This window comes from Miniopterus natalensis, chromosome 5, assembly GCF_054644295.1.
Source record: "Miniopterus natalensis isolate mMinNat1 chromosome 5, mMinNat1.hap1, whole genome shotgun sequence".
NCBI lineage: Eukaryota > Metazoa > Chordata > Mammalia > Chiroptera > Miniopteridae > Miniopterus > Miniopterus natalensis.
Genome location: NC_142085.1, coordinates 33633956 through 33657438, shown reverse-complemented (window position 1 = coordinate 33657438; position 23483 = coordinate 33633956). Strand labels below are relative to the sequence as shown.

At 33.9% G+C, this 23483-nt stretch overlaps 1 protein-coding gene across 1 annotated transcript in view; it reads right to left on the bottom strand.

Moving 5' to 3' along the window:
- The window catches only part of LOC107531617 (regulating synaptic membrane exocytosis protein 1), a 161365-nt gene that overhangs the window by 83110 nt on the left and 54772 nt on the right, over positions 1–23483 (bottom strand). Inside the window, exons 18-21 of the mRNA XM_087817473.1 lie at positions 23335–23418; positions 15095–15166; positions 7194–7306; positions 3348–3377 (exon numbers count right to left, since the gene is read on the bottom strand). Coding sequence (XP_087673599.1) covers positions 3348–3377; positions 7194–7306; positions 15095–15166; positions 23335–23418 — 299 coding nt within the window. The remainder of the gene's footprint in view (positions 1–3347; positions 3378–7193; positions 7307–15094; positions 15167–23334; positions 23419–23483) is intronic.

Below are 23483 nucleotides of genomic sequence, written 5' to 3'. Positions count from 1 at the left end.
CTTCCAAAGGCCAAATGTTAATGCACTTAAGAAATACTATCTAAAGGCATATAAATAGAAATTTATTATAATAACATTTTTTCTCACCTTGAAGTCATTTAATTTCTGGATCTGTTTTGATCTTCTTATATCATTATTTCGATGCCCCCAAACTACATTCATGGGCTCTTTAAAACTGTCCAAGAAATGTAGCAGAGAGGGAAAAATTGGCTTACTTTTAGAATGAATAATTTAAAATATGCCTACAAAGCAGTTTGTGAAGCCTAAAATGATATGGTCTCTCAGCTTTTAACATAAAAGAGGGAGGTAAAAGGTAAATAACATAGAATGAACATTTATAGTTGTTACTTATCAACCCCAAGAACGTATTATGTTTATTCAAATACACTGGCTTCATTTTCTCAAGTTGCACGGTAACTTGAGGGGCAAGCCAGGTATTAGAAAATTTACCTGAGTGGTGAAAAGTCAGGTCATCAGAGGGGACGCAGGAGCCCTGACTGGGTGTCTCTAAGATCCTGGTGTTGGGAGTGGCGGATGTCACAGCAACATGGGACAGTGGACAGAACCTGGGCTGTGGAGTCAAAACCTGGTTCTGCCCCACAACAGCTTTCTTACTTAGGCATTCCACTTAACCCCTTAGGTTCTATTTCTAATGCAACAGGTTACAGTTGTGTGCATGCTGTATATAGTTACGAAGTATTGCAGGCACAGTACTCAGCAAATGCTGTTTGAATGTTGGAGAACCTGTTAGAGCAAAGTGGTTGAGAACAAGGTCTGTGGAGCGAGGCTGGAGGCTAGTTCCCTGTTCTACCACTTACCAAATTTATGACTAATAAAGAGTCAAGTTTTAAATTTTTCTAAGCTTTAGCTTTCTGTTAGAAAATGAGGATATTAATACTTATATCTATGGCTGTTGTAAAAATATTATGAAATAAATATATAACACTCAGTAGAGCCACTGACACAGAGTAAATGCACATTAAATTCTGTGCATTACCATTAAAAATGTCAACTTCTGTGTCTTACAAATAAATATGCAGGAAAATTATATACCAGTCCCCTACAGTTAGGATAACTAACTGCCAAATTTGCCCAGAGCCATCCTGGTTTTAGCACTGAAAGTCTTTCTCTCGGGAACTGGCTCAGTCCTCCACAAACTGGGACCATTGGTTGTCCTACAAGCTCAGCTACCATTAATCAAAACCAAGCCCTCACTAGGGGCTCTGTAGCCTGCACTGTCAGCTAGCATGGCATGTCCCTGTCCCTGTCTATCCGGGGAGCCCTCAAGGGAAGTGAATTCTCCAATATGGTTGATCCCAGTAACAGATCAGCTCACAGCAGCAGGGTTTCTATGCAAAACAAGTGTGGGGTTTTTCTTTCTTTCTTTCTTATGGGGTATGTTAGCCTAAAATTTGACATTCTTGAACTTGCTTCTATCCTTTTTGGTTTTTCAGACTTTTCCTGACTAAGCCTATCCTTGAGAGGGCAGCAGCCTCTGCTTTACCTGGATGCATTCTGGCACGTGCCTCGTTGGTTGTTTTCAGCCATATGGTCTATTCTGTGAAGTAGAGCCGTATCTTGTGTCCAAGGAAGACTTGGCAGAGTTAGGACACATCTCAGCCAGGACACAATGACCTTATAAAAATGCAACTATCTGACATGCTCTCTAGTGAGCCTTTCAATGTGCACACTTCCAACAGACTTTAGATTGTACCACTTAGGGATTTTGTTTTGCTCTGATTAGCTAATTATAGCTTTTGCCTAGTATTAATATGTATGGAAAGGCTCTAAATGAATAATTATTATATGTTTCTTTCTTTTGGCTAAAAGAATTAGGTCATGACTCATGTCCAATGTAAAAATTTAATGCTTTTATTACACTAAAATTTATCCTGCAAACACAAATAAATGCTTCTGAGCCTAGGTACAATTGTACTGGCCATTTTTGTACTACAGGACCGAAAATTGTGCTTCTGGTATCTGAATTAAAAATGAATGATGGCGAGAAATCTATAAAAAATCTAGGGACCAAAAACATCTTAGTCAAATTGAATAATATTTTATTTTTTATTAATATATATTTATTGACTAGTATGTAAGAATTATGCCAGAATGTATATTATGTGCCAGAATATAAATATATTTTTGTAAATTCAATCTAAAATAAGTAACTGAATATTATCTTGCCTTTTCACACTGTAACACTGAGATACATAATATGTACCTCAATATATTAGGAGTCAGGGATATTATATTCAGGATTTGTACCTATTAAGATAGAATCCACTAAACTATAGTGGAAAGGGGTTAAAAGTGAGACACCTGGGGCTATAGTCTACTTATCAAACCTAAGAACATATTATGTTTATTCAAATACACTGGCTTCATTTTCTCAAGTTGCATGGTAACTTGAGGGGCAAGCCAGGTATTAGAAACTTACACTCATCAGCAGTGTAAATGGGTAAATCTCTGAACCTGAGTTTATCATTCATTATATGGATGATGCTACTTGCAAGACTTTTAGGGTTACTATGGACAATAAATGGATTCAATCATTGATCCAAAAATATTAAAGAAATGTATTTTTATTAAACTATAAAGCATTATGTAATTTTTAAGTATTATTAGAATTATTTCATGAAGCAAAAACTCATGCTCAAATATAACACTGACAAAAATAACACTGAATAAGAAATGGTGTGAGTGGCACATGAGAGTGGGATGAGGTGTGCATCTACTTGAAACTCAAGTCCAAAGACCAAAACTCAAACGTGATCCTAAAGACGATAGGTAAGACAGGGTGTCAGTACAGTAGGCCGAATGGTTTTCCTCTTCTGTCCCTTGGGGAGATAGAATTGATGGGCATTATAACAATATTGAGGTCATGAGGGGTAATATTTTGGCAGCTACTTCCTAGATGCATGACTGCAGTGGGGGCCAAACATTCGATAAGGTTACTGGCATCTGAAAGGGGAAATGCAGGGATTTTCTATTCCTTTGTATAAGATATTACCCTGAAAGGAATGTAGGAATTAAATCTTATCCATGAGAGCAGGGGAACGCAAACAAACAAACAAAAATGTATTTAAAAAGAACTGTTTTCTAGTTGTCAGTGTGGATAAATAAATTTTGAAGCAAAAATATTCTTAATTTTAATAGTTTCTTCTTTGATGCCAACTGCTCACAGAACAAACTAATACCAAATGCCCTACAAAATCATTGCAGGGGTAAAAAGAACTACTGTTAAATAATTTTATCATCATTTAAATAAAGAGGTATATAATTTCTCATGTATTATGAAAGGAAAAGAACAATATTAAATGGTTAAAAAGTTACATGATATTTACCTTTTGTGGAAGAGTTACATTTTTCTTGTTCTTCAATGAATTAAATGCACATAATGATGGAAACAAAAGAAAGAAATCAGCAAATTTATAGTTAGACATGAAAATGTGAATCAACACAATGGTATGAATAATAAAATGCATATCATGTACGGTGATAAATTACAATGACAAACATGAGGAGGTCTCAAATATGCTTCTAAATTAATCAAAGAAAGAATGAATACAAGTCAGAGATTTAAAATAAAAACAGAAACATTGGGAAATTAATACATTTGAAAAGTATATTTTGTGGTATTTTTTTCTTGCTTTTTAAGAACTAAAAAACATTTCAGCACCAATTTTACATTTTAAAACATTTTAATTTTAATTCGCTCTTTTTTGTAAAACTATTTAAAAGTATATTTAATATTTATAACTAACCTTTTTACTTAAAAAATGATAGCATTTCAGATAATTTGAAATTTAATATAATCAATGAAAAATAAATTCCATTTTTTACTAGAAGTCAGCATTTTCTTTTCATCATGAAAAATATTCTGTAGCATTTTCCACATGGAAAAAATACAGTCTAATTTAAGTAATCCTTTCTTCCTTCTCAAATCAACGATATTAAAATATGTCATGGTGAAATTGTTCTTTGGAGACTATATTTCTTAGACATTTCATAAAGCTTTATATTAACCTCCGTGTTGCTATACTATTTACTGAGAAATAATGGCCTATCTAGATATTTCTGAAGAGGAGTAGCATTAGAGTTAAGGGTAGCAGATATAATAACAGAACACATAAAAGATAAGTGGCACAGCATAAATAATCTTTAAATACGTCTTCTATAAAAGACATCCAGCTGAGAACAAAAAAACATCGTTTGGTTTTGGGAAACCTACAACATTTTTATGCGACCAACATGTTGCTTTCAGTCCTCATTCTATGTAGGGGCTACACTGGAATACAACACTGAAATATAACCAGGTAAATTTCTTGGAAGTCTTTGTTAGCAATTATCACAATACTGTTTGAGTTGCCTAAATTTTAAGGACATTTTTTCAGCTCCTGTATCTCAAAATTTGTATTCATCCCTCTTCTTTTCCCTAACAAAATTTTAACATGATCAAATTCCATATAACATTCCTAATTTAAAAATCAAACTGTGAAATACTTTTTAAAAAATTAAGAAACATGTCTTTTTAAATGATATGGTAGCCTTTAAAATAATACATATTGCTTTTATGGTACAAAGAGAGAGTAGTAAAACAGAATTACAGAAAAATAAAAAATAAAACCCCCAAACAATCTAATCATCTCAGCATCCTAAACACAACAATGTGGACAGCTGTATCCAGAAACTGCATATGAATACAATTATGTTGTAAGTTTAACAAGAAGTTGTATCACTATCCAGGAATCTAAACCATTTGAAACATTTGCTCTTACCAATCCAATGCTTATCAACTCAATTATTTTTTTTAAACGGGAAATTACCCTCTGTTAAAAATAAAAAACAGACAAACAAACAAGAAGAAGACCAGAAGGAAGGAAGTCAAGTGCCATAGAGCCTTAATCAATTGCAAATAAACTGCATTAATCTTCATAGAAGATAGAACCAAAATTTAAAAATATCAAAACAAAAAAAGATAATTCTGTAGCTCTAAGAACAACAATGCAATTAATGTTAAACAGAACATGCTAAATTCTGTCTAGCCCATGGATCAATTAGAAGTGTACTTTTAAAAACATATTTTAGGACACACAAGACATCATTTAAACTGTTCAGTTTGAAATAAATCAATAATAAGATGATGGTGGATAGTGTCATTTATCAAAAGTCTCAAAGCACATATTAACATCATAATGTAAACCAAATCTACTTCAGTTACAGAAGAACACTGAGATAATAATGTGTGTTGTCATATTCTTAAAATTCCAGGAACCTCAAATAAGTGTTTACTAGCATATTTGTGATATTAAATAGCAAAATAACTCCATCAATTTCATCCTCAGTCACTCCTTTCTTCCCACCTCAATTCAATTCTTACAAATTGATGGATTATCTGGAAGACAACTGTGAATATGAATATAACAGTAATCTTGATATTAAATAGAACATGAGCTTTTTAAAAAAACAAAATCCAGCATACAATCCAACTGATTTCATAGATGCAATTCTTATTTCTATGGAAATAATATAACTATAATCTCACTATATGAGAGTTATATGCAGCACCCTTCTATGATTTGAACCTGAAGTGTTTCAGCAACTGGAGGAAATGCAAAGAATTTTAGGAACACATGATTTTTCAGATTTCAATCTTTAGCAAAATATGGCTGGTAACACTGAGTCTCTAGGTAAACACCAGAATTTGCAGTTTGTTTAGTTGTGCAACAGGAAGTCATGAATGGATAATTTAAATAAACACCAAATTTCATAATTTAAAAGTAAATATTAAAGCAATTTCATGTAAAATATTGCTATTACAGTCTTAATAATATAAATTATGAATTATCTTCTCAAAATGTTCCCAGAAAAAGAGAAGGCTTGTTAAACACGTGAGTTGAGAATTCCAATGAATTCCTATTTTAGAAGAGAAAGTCAGATTTTCACATAGCCTCATATTTTCCTGATGAACTAAACGAATACCCATATAAGAAGCCTGAATAGTAAAACATAAAATACCCAAGGGACATATGATTTTAAAAAATAATACAACTCCAGAGTTTACTATAGCAGCATTCCTTATTGAAGTATCAATAAGCTGATGCTCCTTAAAATCTACACTGATTTTTCTATCACCAAGTATTCTGCTTACAAACTCTGCCATATCAGTCTTGGAAACAATGTATTTATCTTCTTAGGTCTTTAATATGTCTGTGATACATTTAGTAGACCACTTCAATTGAGTAAAGCGGGTACTCAGGACCCTCGACACAGAATGAAGTGCAAGTAAACATCAGTAACAATCAACACTGTTGAAAAAAATATTCAAGATGTTAACCTTTCAGTTGTTTCATAAAAATAAAGATTTACAATACACATTTTAAATGTAAGTCCACTGCATTTACATTACAACCCCAAATTAAAAATTATTCCAAGTAAACTGCTTAACAAAGCCCTAGTATGACTTATGTGATAACATATACTGATAACAAGTCATTTCACCTACTGAGAAATGGAATAGCACCTTGGGTCACATGAAGGAAACAGTGACTATTTTAACCCAGTATTTAAATCATCTAGCCCAGGTGGTTTAGGGAATTTAATTTCCATTATCAAAACACCCCCCCACCCCGGGAAAACAAAACACAGTGTGTATATGCTTAAAATAAGAAAATTTTACGTAACATGAACTGTTAACAAACCACTAAACTGTGTACTCTAAATATTTTTTATCAAATTTATATAAAACACAAGAAGACACTGAAAATAATTTAAAATAAAGAATACTAGTAAAGCCTTCTACGTGATCAAGTAGTTAATCAAGAGTATATTTGAAAAACAAGGTCAAGTAAGTCTTCTTTTCACACAATATACCATATTGCACTGAGGTTTCAAAATTCGTATTTTCTTTCTTTGTCCTTTGTAAAAAGCTATCTGCAGGGCTCAACCTGTTCTTTCAATAGACTATCTAAAATGCATTCGTTCACTCACTCAGCAGAAACACAGTTTATGCCATGAACACAGTCTATGCCATTATAACTTGGTGCTGGGAATAAAATTCTAAGAAACTTAAATTCTTAGGACTCAGCAAACTACATGTAATCAAAATCCTATTTGTTTACTAAGACGTATCAAAAGAAGTGGTTCTCAGATCGGAGGTTTTTGGACAATGAGCTCTCGTTAGCGGATACCTTGTTCGATACTGCCACCTCGCACTGGCACTTGCGGGAGCTGCCTTCCCCGCCGGCTGCCGAAGGCCGCGTCCGCGGGAGGAGAGTGGCCTGGGCTGGCTTGTCGGTGCGTTCTGTGAGCAGAGACAAAGGGGGAAAATGAAACGATGAAATCCCAAGAGGGCCTCACAAAAATCTTTTCCTTCTTCCTGTTGCTATTAATACAGATATAAAACACCTAACTAGGCCTTTGGAAAGAAAATAAATTACTTTTTATGATATGTGTAAAAAAAAATTACAAAAAGGGGCTAAAAGAGATAGGGCAGGGTCTGTCACACACAGTTCTGCATAATAAACTCCTGAACTGAGCAGAATTGGACTCATTTCTTTCCATTAACTTTCCATGAAGTTGTGGATTTCTGCTAGGTTATCAATTTTTGGTAGCACTGAACCAAATACATCTAATCCCAGCCTCTAACTCTTCACAGCACGGGTAAATTAGTTAAGAAAGGCTGTTACCTACATTGCTACTATTAAATCCATATTTATGCCTACAATTATTTATACATGATAAGAATAGTGATAGCTGCTGACTTTTTATAAATTATCATTTACTTGTACTTAATTTTTAAATAGGAAAAATCTTGAAAAATATTTAAAAAATAACCTTGGGCACATGCTATGAAGTATACTGGTGCAAGAATCGAAATTACAAATGAAAACGATAGAAGTGTGCAGATACGTTACTACTGGACGGGAGTAAGCTGACCTCCATCTGCTGGCATTGAAACATACTTTCTTTTTAACTAAAGATCTTTAAAACTAGTCTTTTACTGAGCACATATAAAATGTTTTTTTCAAATTCTTATATTTTTTAAAGCAAATAGACATTGAATTCCACATACTTTCTTATAAAGAATTCCATATAATTAAAAATATATGTATCTATGTGAATATGCCACACACAGATGGAAGGACACCACACAGCCAGATTTACTGGTCAATGACAGCCACGTGGCGGGAGCTACAGCGTACCACCAGCACAGTGGAGAGAGATGCAAGTAGTAGAGGATGTGAGGGAGGTTTAAGTGTCACAAAGAAAGGATTAAAAGTCATGGTGTCATAATGAGTGAAAGCTTCGAGTGCTCAGGAAGGTACAACACCACACCAACGCCCGGAGGCGGGACACGAATGCTGGGCTGGACACTGAGTAGCGACCTGGTCAGAAGCGGAGAAGGTGGCGCCGACCCTCCGGGGCCGAGGCGGCGGGCGGGGCACAGTGTCCTGACACTAGAGTGCTCGCTCGACCTCGAGCGGGCGGGGTGCTTTCCCCTAAGGACTGGCTGATCAGTTGCTCTTGGGGCTGCGTATCCCCTTCTAGAAAGACATGGTGGGAGAACCCTAAAACATTAGGGTCAAAAAAGATCTCCAGTCAGCATCCGGTTCACATTAACTTTGATACCAACACATCTGTCCAAGGAAAACCTGGTTACTCTCACAAGACAGCGATTTTAAAAATCAGAAGGAAACCCATCACACAACGACTGAAACGCAATTCAATTCCAGCTGGCAAGTTGCTGCAAATGCGCACGCCTGCGAGGTTCCGAGGGCTAGCCTCGGTTCCTTCAAGGTGGTAATTCCTTATAAGTTCCGTAAGAGCAGAGACTTCTCTTTTTTTTTTTTTCTGAGCTGTATCTCTAGTGCCTTTTTTTTTTTTAACAGCTGCACAGAGGGCAAAAGCTCATAAAGATCCTAATTAAATGAGTATGATTAGGGTCATGAACACAGGGACACTTCAAGCACTTGTCTTCAAGGAGAAATAATGCACTTAGAACTTTGTGTATATTTTGACAGTGTTCATGCACAATTTTACCCTGCAGTAATAAAATCTGTACCAAATAGCAAAAAGGAAGATGTCTTCTGAGGTTAATTTGAACAGTCCAACAAATTAAAACGACAAAATAAGATGGAGAGGCTTCATTATTGAACTGACTAAACGCAAAAGCCTGATGTATGGATATCATGTCCTTTCATATTTAAAAAATATCTAAAAAGATACTTGTCCAAATACTAACAGTAACCTAAATATGGTACTCAAAATTATTATGAAGCCAATTTATGAATTAAGGATTAAAAATTAAAAACTGATGTTTATATATACAGTAGTCCCTCATTATCTGCAGTTTTGCTTTCCAGGGTTTCAGTTACCCAGTCAACTGTTGACCCAAAAATATTAAATGGAAAATTGCAGAAATAAATAATTTGTAAGTTTTAAACTGCATGCCCTCTGAGTAGCGCATGAGATCCCATGCTGTGCCCACTCCGTCCCACCCGGGACAAGAATCATCCCTTTGCCCAGCGTATCCACACTGAATATGTTACCAGCCTGTTAATCACTCAGTAGCCACCTCAGTTATCAAATCAGTTAGAGAGAGAGAGAGAGAGACAACACATTCACATAACTTTTACTACAGTATATTGTTTTTATTGTTCTATTTTATTATTTATCGTTAATTTCTTACTGTGTCTATAAATAAAGTTTACAAATTTAACTTTATCATAAGTACGTATGTATAGGTAAAAACATAGTATACATAGGGTTCCATACTACCTGCGGTTTCAGGTATCCACTGGGGGTCTTGGAAGGTATCCCTAGTGGCTAAGGGAGGACTACTGTACAGGGTGGGGAAATGGTAGCTTTACAGTTGTTCACATAGAAAATAATACAAAAAATTCATAAATAATAATACAAGAATAAACTCTGTGTCTCACATACTCACAACTGTAAACCTACGTTTGCCCCACCCTGTATATATGCTTCTTTAAAACAGACATGTGTTTTTGTCTTTTTTATCATTTTCAGTATGTATCTTAAATAAAATGCACATTTAAGATACCTGATATGAATTATTTTTCACAGTGACAGAAGCAATGGAATAACATCTTATCTTTTTTAAAACAATGCTATAAAATTCAATTAATTTAAAGTGTGTGATAGAAAATACATATTGATCACAGGAAGCATGTTAATTATTGAGTGCTTTACTCAACTTGTTTCAGGTTGACAACTTTTTCAAGTAAAATGATTTTTTCACGGCTATAATTTTGATTCAGGGTATCTCCTTTATTTCAGAACAATAAAATGGGAAAATGTCAGGTTTTAGAAAATAAGAAGGTACAGCTTAGGTCTTTCATTTTATCTTCTTGAGATCTGGATTAACGCTTTATCAGACCCTAATGCAAATCCCCAAACCTGGACTGTCACCTCGATTTCCAAAGGAAAAGGAAAAGAAGTGACGGTACTCTACATATTAAAACTGTTCATTCATTCTGAAAGGATTCCTGACTTAACTCTACTGAATTTATTTATATGGGAAGGATTGTGTGATCAAATCCTTTCCAGTGATGAAGAATATGAGTTTTTTCTACTACTCTTTAAAAGCCATTATCATGAAAATAAATTCCAAGCACTCTTTGTTCAAAATACACTTTCTAAATGTAGTCTGAAAGTTGATTATTACAGTTTTCACCCTAGTACTGAGAAATTTCACAGATCCTGCAATTTCCCTAAAATCTTGCTTCATTCCTTAATGCAATTCATAAGCTCCAAAGTACTACTTAAATGTGGCTTGAAGGGTGAATAATTTAGATGTGGCACCAAACTAAATGGCAAAAATATGAAAAGCAATTTTGGGGTAAATGGATGATTTTCTCGGTGAGTGTTATACAGATCAAGGTGAGGTGACTTAATGTTCTCAGCTCCCTCGCCACGGGCTTGCGGTGTCTGAAAACAGCTTGTACTGTTTCAGGTTAAAAAATTCACACCAGATCTATTTTTTATGTGACATGAACTAAAAGTCCCCTAGTAACAAAACAGTTCTTGCCACCAACCAAACTATAACAAATATGAAAGCATGGACCAAAGGGGAGGCACAGGAAGCCACTGTGCCTGAGGAAGAGAGAGGAGGGTGGCAGGAAGGCTGAATCACAGGCAGAGAAACTGAGGACAGAGAAAATGCAGAAGGTGAAGAGAGAAGAGCAAGGTTTGGAAGATGAGAGATGACGGCCCCAAGTCCAGTGCGTTTTAGACAAGGGGAAAAGGAGACTTAAGAAATTCTGAGGTACTGGAGTGAAATGTTGAGAGAATCCAGGGTGCAGAGCCTTGATCTTTTAAATGAAATGGTATGTGCTAAGAATGTAAGAATGAAAGAGATCAAGAACCACCATATTAGAGAATAGAACAGAGTGCATGGGGGATACAGAGAATGATAGTCACTACTGTTCTTCAATGAGCATCCAAATGAAGCCGTCGACACAAGCCAGGCGATAAGGGCATGTTTGTACATTTGTATGTATGTTTGCATGCCTTTGTTGTATGTTATGTGTGTGCATATATGCACACATACACCCATATGTATGCTCTTTGTTTGTATTCTCACAACATCTCTGAGAAGTGTTATTATCCCTATTTTATAGATGGAAAAACTGAGGATCACAGAGCAACTTACAAAAAGACAAGGAACCAACAGGTGGCAAAGGCAAGATCCATACAGGCCTACGGAGCTTCAACATTTCTCCCTTTTCTGCCTATTGAGGTAGAATGTATTTCTATATCATGAGATAAAAAAACGGTAATTTCACATCTCTGGATATATTGTTATCTTGTAAGACAAAATATAAATATATGTCCAAGTATCACATTTTTTAGCAAGATTTCATAGTATTGCCTTCTGAGAGTTTGTAGGAATAAAACATACGGGAAATGGCATTTAGTGAATAATTAATCTGCTACATATGTTTACATATATCTCATATTTTTAATACAAAAACAATTAACCTTCTAGAGAAAAATTCCAAACCTCAGTATGTCTCACTCTACTGCACCATCTGCAAATCCATATCTAGCATTGAGTTTAATTCATGCCTACTCTCTTCATCTAAGACTAGTGTTTAAGACATGAACTTAAGTAAAACACATTTTTCACCAAAACCTTAGGTTGTTAGTCACACATGTCTGTTGCTGTAAATGGACTTGGAATAAATTGCTTCTATTGCAATTTAACAATATAGCTGTGTGCTGTTTTTTTTAAATGACTGTTCAATAGCTTGTGCTACTTAAGGTCAAATCTTCAAAATGGTTCCTCCTGTAATGGCCATTTTAGGCCTACACAGGCTCTTTCCAGGAGCATCAGAACAAAAATGCATACTCAAGCAATTCTAAATATTAGTCCTGACAAAACATGCTCCAGGTAGCATAAAGAGTGTAGGTTCCACAAGAAGAAAAGTTACTAGCACAGAATGCAGAAGTGGTGCTTGTAGTTCACTGGGCGTAATTCACATAAAGGAGAAAAGTCAGACTTTTAACTAAGGACTTTCCTCAAAGAATCTGAAGCACCGCTTTAAATAGCTAGGCACAAAAGTCAGGAATCCGTTTTGCCTGGGTTCTATCTGCAAATGATCACCAAATCTTTCAAGATATTTTCTTACAAGGCTGTTCCTCATAAGGCCAAATTTGTTTAGGCAACAAAGGACCTTCAAAATTATAATACTTACACAACAAATTTTGCCAGAAGCCAAGGCGTGACTGTGTGGTTTGTCTCCTTTGGGGAAGTTAACTCCCAAAGGCTAAAAATCTGCATCCAGAGCATTCATACTGTGACCTCAATTCATCAGTAGTTAAATGTCAACTCAAGGTATCTTCCAATGAAATGAGCACAAACACAAGCTTAGAAAATCCAGACCAATACTTCTTTCGTAACTAGCTATTCAACAATTCACTTAAAAACTAGGTAATTTATACTCTAATAAAAATCAATAAAGAGCCCTAATTACAATCAAACAAATCTATACACCTAAAAGGTTCGTGTTTTCTTTATTAAAACCTACAAAGTAAAGGCAGGAGTAATATGAATATGGCCCTTAAGCAGCAAACAATTGAAACTGGAAGTCAATTAAATCCTTGCTATTCTCACTGAAGAGAGGATTTGTGTTTATCTAAAGATATTTTCAGTGTTGCAGAAAAAGGTGCCCAACTATCACTCAACTGGAGTTAAGCACCTTCAGTTGATCTAGAATCATCTAACATTTTGTAAGCAGTGTATTATTGTCAAAAAATCTTGTTCACTGATACATTCTAAATGCAAAATTAAATATGCATAAATGGAATAAAAAGATACATTGAGGAAGAATTTTCAATCACGTCAAAATAATTGAAATTTTGTGTGCATGAGACAGCGAGGTTATGAATGATGGTTGAAGATTAAAACTTAAGAAACTTAAGTTGTTTGCAGTGCTAGTAAAGAGGCTGCGGTTAACTGAGTTGACAATAAACAATACACAAACAAACATAATCCCTATTGTTTCATTTATCTACTATCTGTCTGTCTGTCTATCTGATCTATTTAAAATGCTAGAACTATGTGCTTCACTCCCTTGCTCAAAGTCCAGCTCTTTCGTGAAACTGAATTCCAACTCAACACTTTTTTGAGTTTCCCATAACCTTTTTCCATTCTAAGTTAAGTTTGCTAAAGAGTCGCTATGCCCAAAGACCGTTAGCCAGGAATAAATTCCATCTCCTCTTCCCACATCCCCTGCTGTGACTAATACCTACTCATTTTTCTGACCCCAATTCAGAGGTAATGTTCTCTGGGAAGCCTTCCTTTTTGACTGCTCACTATTTTACTCCATACTTAGCACATAGTTTAGCACAGGTCTGTTCACTGAGTCAGTGCACTGTACAGATTCTATCTCGAGCAAAGCTACTGTGACAGCCTTACTGGTGTCTTGCATCTACCCTTGAAACTTTCAGTCTGCCTTCTAAAATGCTGTCAAAGTGATCTATAATTTTGCAACTGAAAACCAATCATGAACCTCCATGTTGAAAGCCCACCCATTAATGGATCATGGAATAAAGCAGAAAGTAAACATCTGTAGCACGACCCACAAGGGCATTTGTAACAACCTCTAAGGATTTCTCCAGCTTTATTTTCAGCCCTCTTCCCCATCTCCTGTACCCTATTCTCCCTCCCCACATGGGTGTGGTTTCCCCAAACTCAAGAGGATATTTCCAGCCTCAGTGTTTTCTCATATTATTCCCTTCTCATGCAATACTCCACTCTTCACATCTGCTTTTATGTATCTGGATTTAGCACAAGTGACACTTGTTTATAAAATATTTCCTAACTCATCAGTGCTCCACTTTTTCCCGTGTTCTCACTGTATCTTGTGCACATCTCTGTAACTGTTTGACACTTGAATATACTCATTCACTTACATCTATGTCAGCCTTTATGCTTTCAATAATTGTTGAATTAATAAATATACATTAATAGGATTTTTGGTGTTACTTACAACTATGTAAAAAATGTAAACAAATACCTTGCACTCAAATATTCAAAAAATTTGCAGAATTAGATGAATTACTACAAATGAAAGACCAGCAATCTTTATAATTTCTATGTTAACTCAGCAAATAACTTTGGTTGTAACATACAAGTAAAATTTTAAATTATCCATTTGTAGGAAATAAATTTTTAAAAAGATGGCATTATTTAGATATAAGGTACTCAAATAAAAAATATTTGCATATTTTAGGTACTGTATTCATTGTAAACATTTAAATAATCTCAGAAACAAAGTATGATTGTCTTAATATGTTCACAGAAATAGGTATAGATTTAATTTTCTTTAATAAACAGAATGATCGCTAAAATAAACACATGAGATTTTTCTTGAGCCCTAAGATTTAAGGGCTGCCTTCAAATCACTGTTGTTTATTGAATGACACTATTCCCACATAGGAGATTTATTTACATGAATGTCTTTCAACATCATGATTCTGTGTTATGTAAAATCCAAGTGAAGGCACCCCTGAATATATCAGTAAAACAGAAGATGGCCGCACAGCACAACACCAAGCCTACCTTTCTGCATCAGAGGCAATGCCTTTCCTAGTCTGTTTTTGGATGCTAGATCTTTCAGACTTTCTGGAGTGCCTGTGGAATGAAGTGTTAAAGAAATACAAAATATATGATGAATAAAGCTACGGTAATATCATACAATGATAAAAGCAACAGACATGAAAAATGGCAACTATATTACCTAATGGTTTTGTCAGTCAGTACTTTTAAAAATAAAATCAAAATCAAAATCAGGACTGGTGCTGTGTGGAAGACACAAATTGGCCAACAGGAGACAACAAGCTGACATTCCACTGGTCTAGGTGGGCAAGTCAACAGTAATGATTTAACAGGGACTCCTGCTGAGCAACTGTGCCTTTCCTAATGAGTAAACAAATTCAACTTGGTGATGACAAATGTGATGATAGAAATGGTTTATTTGCTAAAAGACCACAAAGGGGTGAAGTGACTTCACTTTCAAAAGCTGAAACTTGGTGCTATAAAGGTTTTCCCTTTGTTTTTTTTCTACCACAAAATTATGAAGAGAAGAAAAATGCTATAGGGAAATGTTTGACATAAGTAAGAGTATTTTAAATTAACTACTAAAATTATCATAAAGATGCCTTTGCAATCTTATAGCATTTAAAAAAGGCAATCATGTCACAAATCAAAGAACTAATAATGTTCCCAATTTGTGTCCCCAAAGTACATATGTACACTGAACATTTGGGACTTGAAATGCATTTTCCCATAGAAACAATGTTTATATATAAAGATTATCTCCCCAAGGCAGCTTACATATGCTTACTTAACCTAAAATGTGTCTGACTACAACATATTTGAAATGAATATAAAACATTGTGGTCAAGAAACTCATGTATAAAAAAAAAATATAGAAACCATAAAACAAATGTGTATTTTTATCTCAATAATTTCTAAAATATATGCTTATTTTTCTTTCCCAATATCCCTTCTTTCCAACAATGTTAAAGAGGCAACTGTTTTCCTTTTTTAAAGATAAAATTGACATATAGTGCTATATTAGCTTAGGTGTACATCATAATGATTTGATATTATATATGGTAAAATGATCACCACAGTAAGTCTAGTCAACATCTATCACCACATATGCTTATAGTTTTATTTTTTTCCTGTAAAGAGAACTTTTAAGATCTATTCTCTTCTCTTTACTCTGTTTACTTATTAATACTAGATATCCTTAGTGTCCAAAATGTGCCATGTCAAGCCCTGTTAGGCACCAGGGACACATATCAAAGTACAAAGTCTGCCTTCACAGGGTGTAGACACTTCTGGGCCTGCTCATCTCTTTCAATTGGCATTTTATTGGTAGAAGACAAATAATCAACAACAAAAGCCCTCAAACAAGTAAACTATATAGTATGTTCGAAGATGATAAATGCTAACAACAAAAAGTAAACCAGAACAAGAAGGGTCAGAAATGTGTGTGGGGGGAGTGGTTGGGGGCAGCTGGAGATTACAATTTTAAATAGGGTGCTCAGGGAAGGACTCACTGAGTTGGTCACATTTTAACAAAAGACATAAGGGAAATAGTTAACCATATATATATATCCAGAGAAAACATGTTCCAGGCAAAGGTAACATCAAGTGCATAGGCCTGAAGTTAGTTGTGTGCCTGGTATGTTCAAGCAATAGTAAGGAGACGGGAAAGGAAAGTGTTAAAAGAGGAGAGTCAGATGACAAGAGTCTGGGGTGGGGGAGCTCGGGATTTAAAAAACCTGGTAGCCTTTGTACAAACTTTCTACCTTTGCCCAACGAAATGGTTATAGGCATCTTTTAGAACATGTCTGCTTTTCCTCCTACCCCATGTCATTTCTATGAATCTTTCTAGACTCAAGTGAGTCTACTTTCTCTGTAAACGCGTAACTCTTCCCCTTCTCATCTCCTAAAACTTAATGATTCATATATTAGATTGATAATTACAGTAACTGATGATGCTGATGACAAAGACAACGATGACGATATAATATCTAACACTAAGAATTTGCTGAATGCTGGCATAATCACTGTATCTGCATCATCTCACCTAATCTCACCAATCCAGCCAGGCAGGTACTATTTTTTTTCATTCCTTTTTAATAGGAGATTGAGGTTGAGAGGTTAAATAATTTGCTCTAACTCACATAGTTATTACATGTCAAACCATGAAATGAACTGAGTCCATAATATTACCAGTTAACACACGGAATCTGTGGCATAAATGACCCTGGAACACAGTAGCTAAAATCTTGGATGCTGGGGTCAGACTGTCTCAGTTTAATCTCAGAGCTGGTTCTGTCTAGCTGGGTGATTTTCATCAAGTCACTTAGACTTATCTGTGCCTGTTTTTTACACCTGCAAAGTGGCAATAATAATACTGCTGCCTCACAGGTTCGCTAATTTTAAATATATCAATATTACTTGGTATTGGTATGGTAGTATTTGTAGTTTTGTAGTAAACATAGAACAAGGATTTGTAGTAGTTTTTGCACTGCTTAGAACAGCAAGAGGTAAGTGCTATAACAGTATTATTAAGTGAGAGTCCAGGCTTCGTAACTGGACTACAAATATTCATACAAAAGTTCACAGATCAAACTTTTTAATTGTTTTTGTTTTTAACCTTCTTGTTAAAAATGCTCTTTTTTTGTCTTCAAAAGCCACGTAACTTATTTTATTGAAGATTCTTCTAAAGATTTCTACAAAGGATATGTCTTTATAATTCTTCTAACTACTTGAAAGAATCCTCAAATTGAGCTAAAATGATATACACTCAATTGTAATAATTCAGTAAAAAGAATAGAGAAAAAAATAAAGAATTCTAATGTCTTTTCTACCCTGAGCCCTAAGTTATTGCTGTGAATATACTGTATGTTTTAAACACAGCTCTTTCTTGGAGTAAATAGAAGCTTGTGCTATGTAAGAGGAAAGGTTAGAACAACCAACCTATCTGCATGCGTTATAGCACTGAAACTATTAATCATGTATCATAAAATACATCAAGTGCAATAAACTACCTGCTACCTTAAACTAGTCCTTTTCAGTTCCTTGTGGTCAGGAACTGTGTCTGGTTATTAGTGTAACATCAATGTCCAGCACATAGTAGCTGTTCAACAACTATTTGTTGAGTGGATGGTTAAAAAAGTAGTATTTTGAGTATTATACTGGAATTTGAGAGTCTAAAAAATTACAATAAGTAAAAAAACTAGGGCTATAAAAGTCACTTTACATCAAATAAATTTAGAAATAAAACTTTGCTCTGTTTACTGAGCTTCAGTCTATTATGAAACACCATAAATAAGAAATGCCCTCTGGTTATTGCCTTATGCATAATGAAGTGTCATTATTGCTGGCCCAATGTATGTTTATCATGATGCAACAGGCAGCACAGAATCAATTTTAGTGTCTAATTCCAGTCTCAATTAGATTTCAGAGAGTCCATCTATAAGTACATAAGTTTACAGATGAGAAAACTAAGTCCTAGAAAATTTAAATGACTTATTCAAGGTAATCAGTTGCTGAGGATACCACCATCACGTCCCCATGTCCTTAGGTTCTCTGCTCACTCTGCCATCTAGTGACTTTGAATTATTTAATGTTTATTGAAGGAATCCCTGGACAGAAGTGAGTGTTTCCATCATGTTTTCTTATTTTGGGTTTTAACATGCTTTTTGTTCTATTAACATTTTTTATCACTTTATTATTCATAAGCAATGTTTCTTTGGGTTAGTATTCAAGAATCAGAAATCTTGAGTTTTTATTAACTTCACAACTTAATACTTGTATGATTTTAGCCTTATGCTTCTTAGTTCACAGGGCACAAATGAAATTCTTTAAAAGCTATAAAGTTACATTCAAATGTAAGGTAGAGCAATTATTATTTTGTCACTAAATCAAAGCAAGAGTAATAATCAGAAAAGTGAAGGTGTTCCTAATTAAATCTAAACTTTTTGAAGTCCCATTTTCAATTATTATTCTCTATTAATTTAAATGTGAAGATTCATAAAATATATAAATGAAAAAAAAGGTAATAGTGAAAACCTATTTTTGTGCTACTTTCCTTTCCTCTTCAATAACTAAGTTCAACTAGAGCAAGTCCCTGAAGACACTGGTAAATACAGCTTTTCTGAAGATATTACAACTCAATTAAAGTATAAAATTAATCCTAAAATCAGTATTATTTAAGACTGTTTTTATAATAAAATGAAAATATAATATGTCCTGCTTTGGGAAAAAGGAATAAGAATCTACTATATAATGTTTTAATTTAATTATAATTATCACTGTTATCATAAGACTGTATCAATATATATTCTGGCTGACTACCTTGATGGCTTAATGTGGAATACAAATCTCTATCATCTTGTTTACTCATAAGTTTGGGAATAAAATAACTAAATCTGAAGAGACTCTACCTAAATAAAAAATGCTCATATGTAGAGAAGATGGATACATGCAATTAAGGTGCATTTACTCCTTTGTATATTATTGATATTTCTGTATATGACTATAGCCATTAAACAGACTCCCTAACTCACTAACTATAGTACATATAGGTACACTTCATTCATTCAAATAAAGGACATTTTTAAAAGCACAGATAATACAGGAAATCATGAAGCACTCAGAAACGACTGAATTTATAAGTGTTTCTACATTATCTTGTCATCTATGTGGGTTCAGTTCTGGACTTTTGGGGTCAAAAAATCTTCTAGGCAAGTGGATACTACAAAGTGACAAGTGTGGGAAACTACACAAATTTGGTTATTTGCAAAAAAAAAAAAAAAAGATTAGGCCTACTTTAGCAGAGCAAAACAGGAATTAATCTTAAACACAGTGGGTACTTTACTTGTTCCAATAATTTAAAGTCCTAAAGATCAGGTTTTTTTATCAAATATTTTCAGTATTTATTTAAGTCACCCACCAATAAATTGCATCCTTAAAAAAAACCTCGTGTACATTGATGTAAAATCATTCCCAATCAAAACACTGAAGTCAGCAACTTCAAGCTAATAAAGTGCTGAAACACATCTCAAAATGTACCAAATGAGATTATATTCTATATCCTCACATCCATTAGAATGATCAGTATAAAAAAATGTCAAAAGGGCATATTGCCTTTCTTGAAAAAGCGTTTACCAGAAATGGTTTAAAGTTGATTTAGATGATGTTAGCCTTTCACACATGTGAGTGAGTGATTCAACTGTGAGAAGTAATCAGAACCTTGATGTTTCAGGGGCACATTAAAATACATTTTTTTCTAACTTGCTACTCACAAATCCTAGTTAATGTGAAGCCACAAGTTGATCTAACTTTTATTCTGATTCATAAACAGTTATGTATACACAAGTTGATAGAAGTTATTATTTACATATTAAAATAACGCCACTTATAAAGATATACTTTGTTTTTGGAATGATGATTCTTAAAAGTTTCACCATTTTTTAAAGTGCTTTTTCACTTGTACAATGGGTAGATGTACTGTGTGTAGAATCATACACTTGTTACTATTTGGTAATATTTATGTTTACCAAATAACCAGCTATTCATGGTTATATCCATAATCATTATTAAAAGGATTATATTTGATATTGTGAAAGAAAGCCTCAACATTTTTAGTAATAAAGCTGCAAGAAAATTTTCCCTACACTTTTAAAGTCAGAAACATTTCCTGGAGTTATAAATTTATGTATTTTTCTTCATTATTATTTTAAATATCCTACAACTTTAAGAAAATATTCCTATATTTAAATAAAAATACATCTATGTTAGTTCAAAACAAATCTACGAACCACTTCAGATGACATCAAGACTGGTTACTGGTGAAATTAAATTATGGAGAAATGATACATTAAAAACTGTGTGTATGTGCACACATACAATGAGAAATAAGAGGTCAATTAAATGCTTTCCAATTTACTAGAAAATTCTCTTAAGCATAAGTTTACTTTTTTTTATTACTTGTTATTTTCCAAATTATCAATAATGCCCCTGATTAAGGACATCCAGAGGCTGATTATATAAATTGTCACTGATTTTAGAATATTTTCCTAGCTAACAGTACCTAGGGCAAAAGTCACCTTATCTTTACTTACTATCCCCAAATATGATGCCATGTTCACTTCATTTGCAAGTTGGCTGAAACTTTTGAATGAGTAAATAAAGTTGATAAGAGGTGAAATGCAAGTGTTAAGTTTTGCCAAGTGATTGACATAGTTACCTAAGAATTTAGCATCTGTTGATGTAGTAATTGCTCTCCTGTTTTTATGGCCACATGATTTCTATAATAAAAGCTTATTGCAAATAATTTCCTGTTCCCTACAGTAATAAATCATAGTATTAAGACATTTAAAGCATGTTTTTGGGTTGAACATGTAACTTATTTACAAATAAGTCATAATAAAAAAGTAAAATATATATTCAGAATTACATATTAGTAAGAATCTCCTTTAAAACCTTATCTAAAAGGAGTATTTCTGATCTTATAATCTATCCTTAAAGTTATGTATGCAATCTCTGAAATCAAATAACATAATTCATATGTCTTTAAACGACAACTAATTTTCAATTAATTTTCATTTCGAGTATGTAAGAACTAAAAACTATTTTTGGATTTCTATTTTGCTCAAAAAAAAAAAAAAAGCCCAGATAAACTTTTATTTATGCACATTACAAAAACCATCATATTTAATTCCCTGTACTCAAACAGTGATTATTTAAGATGAAATCTATTGACTCACTTATTTTGGAATAAATCCAAAGGACTTCCAGAATTGCTTTTTATAAAATGAAATTATAAGCTCCTTGATGGCCAGGACCTTGGCTTTTCTAAACGATATTGTGACTTTTAGTCATTAGAATAGTGCACACAGTAGGGGCACAATAAGTATTTGTTAATGAATAAGTAGTAATGTGGATGTAAATTTTTATTTGATTTATACAATTATTTTATGTTCTTATTTGAAAATATTTTAGATTTATATAATATTTTTAGATTAAAGATTTCACTAATTTTTCTAGTCCTAGAAATTCTATCTTAGGATAGAAAACAGATAGCACCAGTAAAAATTACTTTTAAATCCAAAATATATACATATAAGCAATATTAAGAGGTAAATGTCTTAAAGATGAAAACATGATAAAAGATCCCAAAGTCTTCATAAAATAACAGTTTGTGATCTTTTCCAATATTTGTAAAATGACTTATTAATTTGTTCTGACAGTGTTTAGTGTTTCTTTCAAATTGAAATCCTGAAGATATCTTGACTATGGATGTAGAAAATAAATGATACTACTCTTAACTAAGGTACAATTATTCTGCTCTATACACACATACTTTTTTTTTTTTAAAAAAAGAACCTGTGTGCTTGCATGGCTAGTTGTTCTATTTCTGAGATACCATATATGCTAACTACTTAATAAATATCACCAATATGTTGACGGAATTTCTGCTTACACCAAAAGATAAGCATTCAAAACACCCAATAACCCTTTGTGACCAGCTGGGAAAAGATATTTATAGATAAGAACTATATTAAAATACAACAAGCACCATAAAACAGGAGAACTGAGTTCGCTACAACTGAGAAGGAAACCAAGCAATGAAATATCTATACTGTGGTCCTTTGGGTACATCACAGTGAAATGAATTCAAGGCAAGGAAACTACTTTTAAAAACCTATTTTGTGGACTGACTCTAGCCCTTGAGAGTATTTGGCTTAAAAACACAATTCATAAAATATATAAGAATGAGGCAGTCTATTCTAAATCAGGCATTTTTAAATAAATATACCCCAAAGCTTATATACTTCATTAACAACAAGCTTATGTATAACAAAACAAGACCATCAACTAACATAACGAAGAACAGGCTCTGGAAAGATTCGAACATATTTTAAAGCACCTGAGAATTTTTACTTATTTACACGGAAACAAAATAATAGTTAAATATGTTTTTAGAAATCCAAAACTCTAAAATAAATGCTCGTTCTTAAAACAGAACTCTTCCACTGAAATCACCTTTCTTGTGTTTAAACTCTGCCATTCGTTTCCGGGCATGCTACCCCCATTTCACTAATTCTGAGGTGCTTTATTAAAGGCGGGTACACCTATTGATGGAATCACAGCACATCTGGCTCTGGCTCCTGAAAGGAAGCATGTCACAACCAACATTTCTCTCGCATATCCTTCACTCGGTGGCCTACTAGCCTCTTGAAGCCACTTGTCTGTGAGGAGGAGTTGACTAGTACCTGTCATTCTCCGGAGATGCATGCTGGATTTGAATCCTGGGGCTAGGAGGTCGTCTCCTATCTAGGGAGGGGGACCATCTACCCCTGTTTGCCCAATGAACAAGACAGGAAAAAACAGGACATTTAGTAACTCCTAAAATAAAAGAATA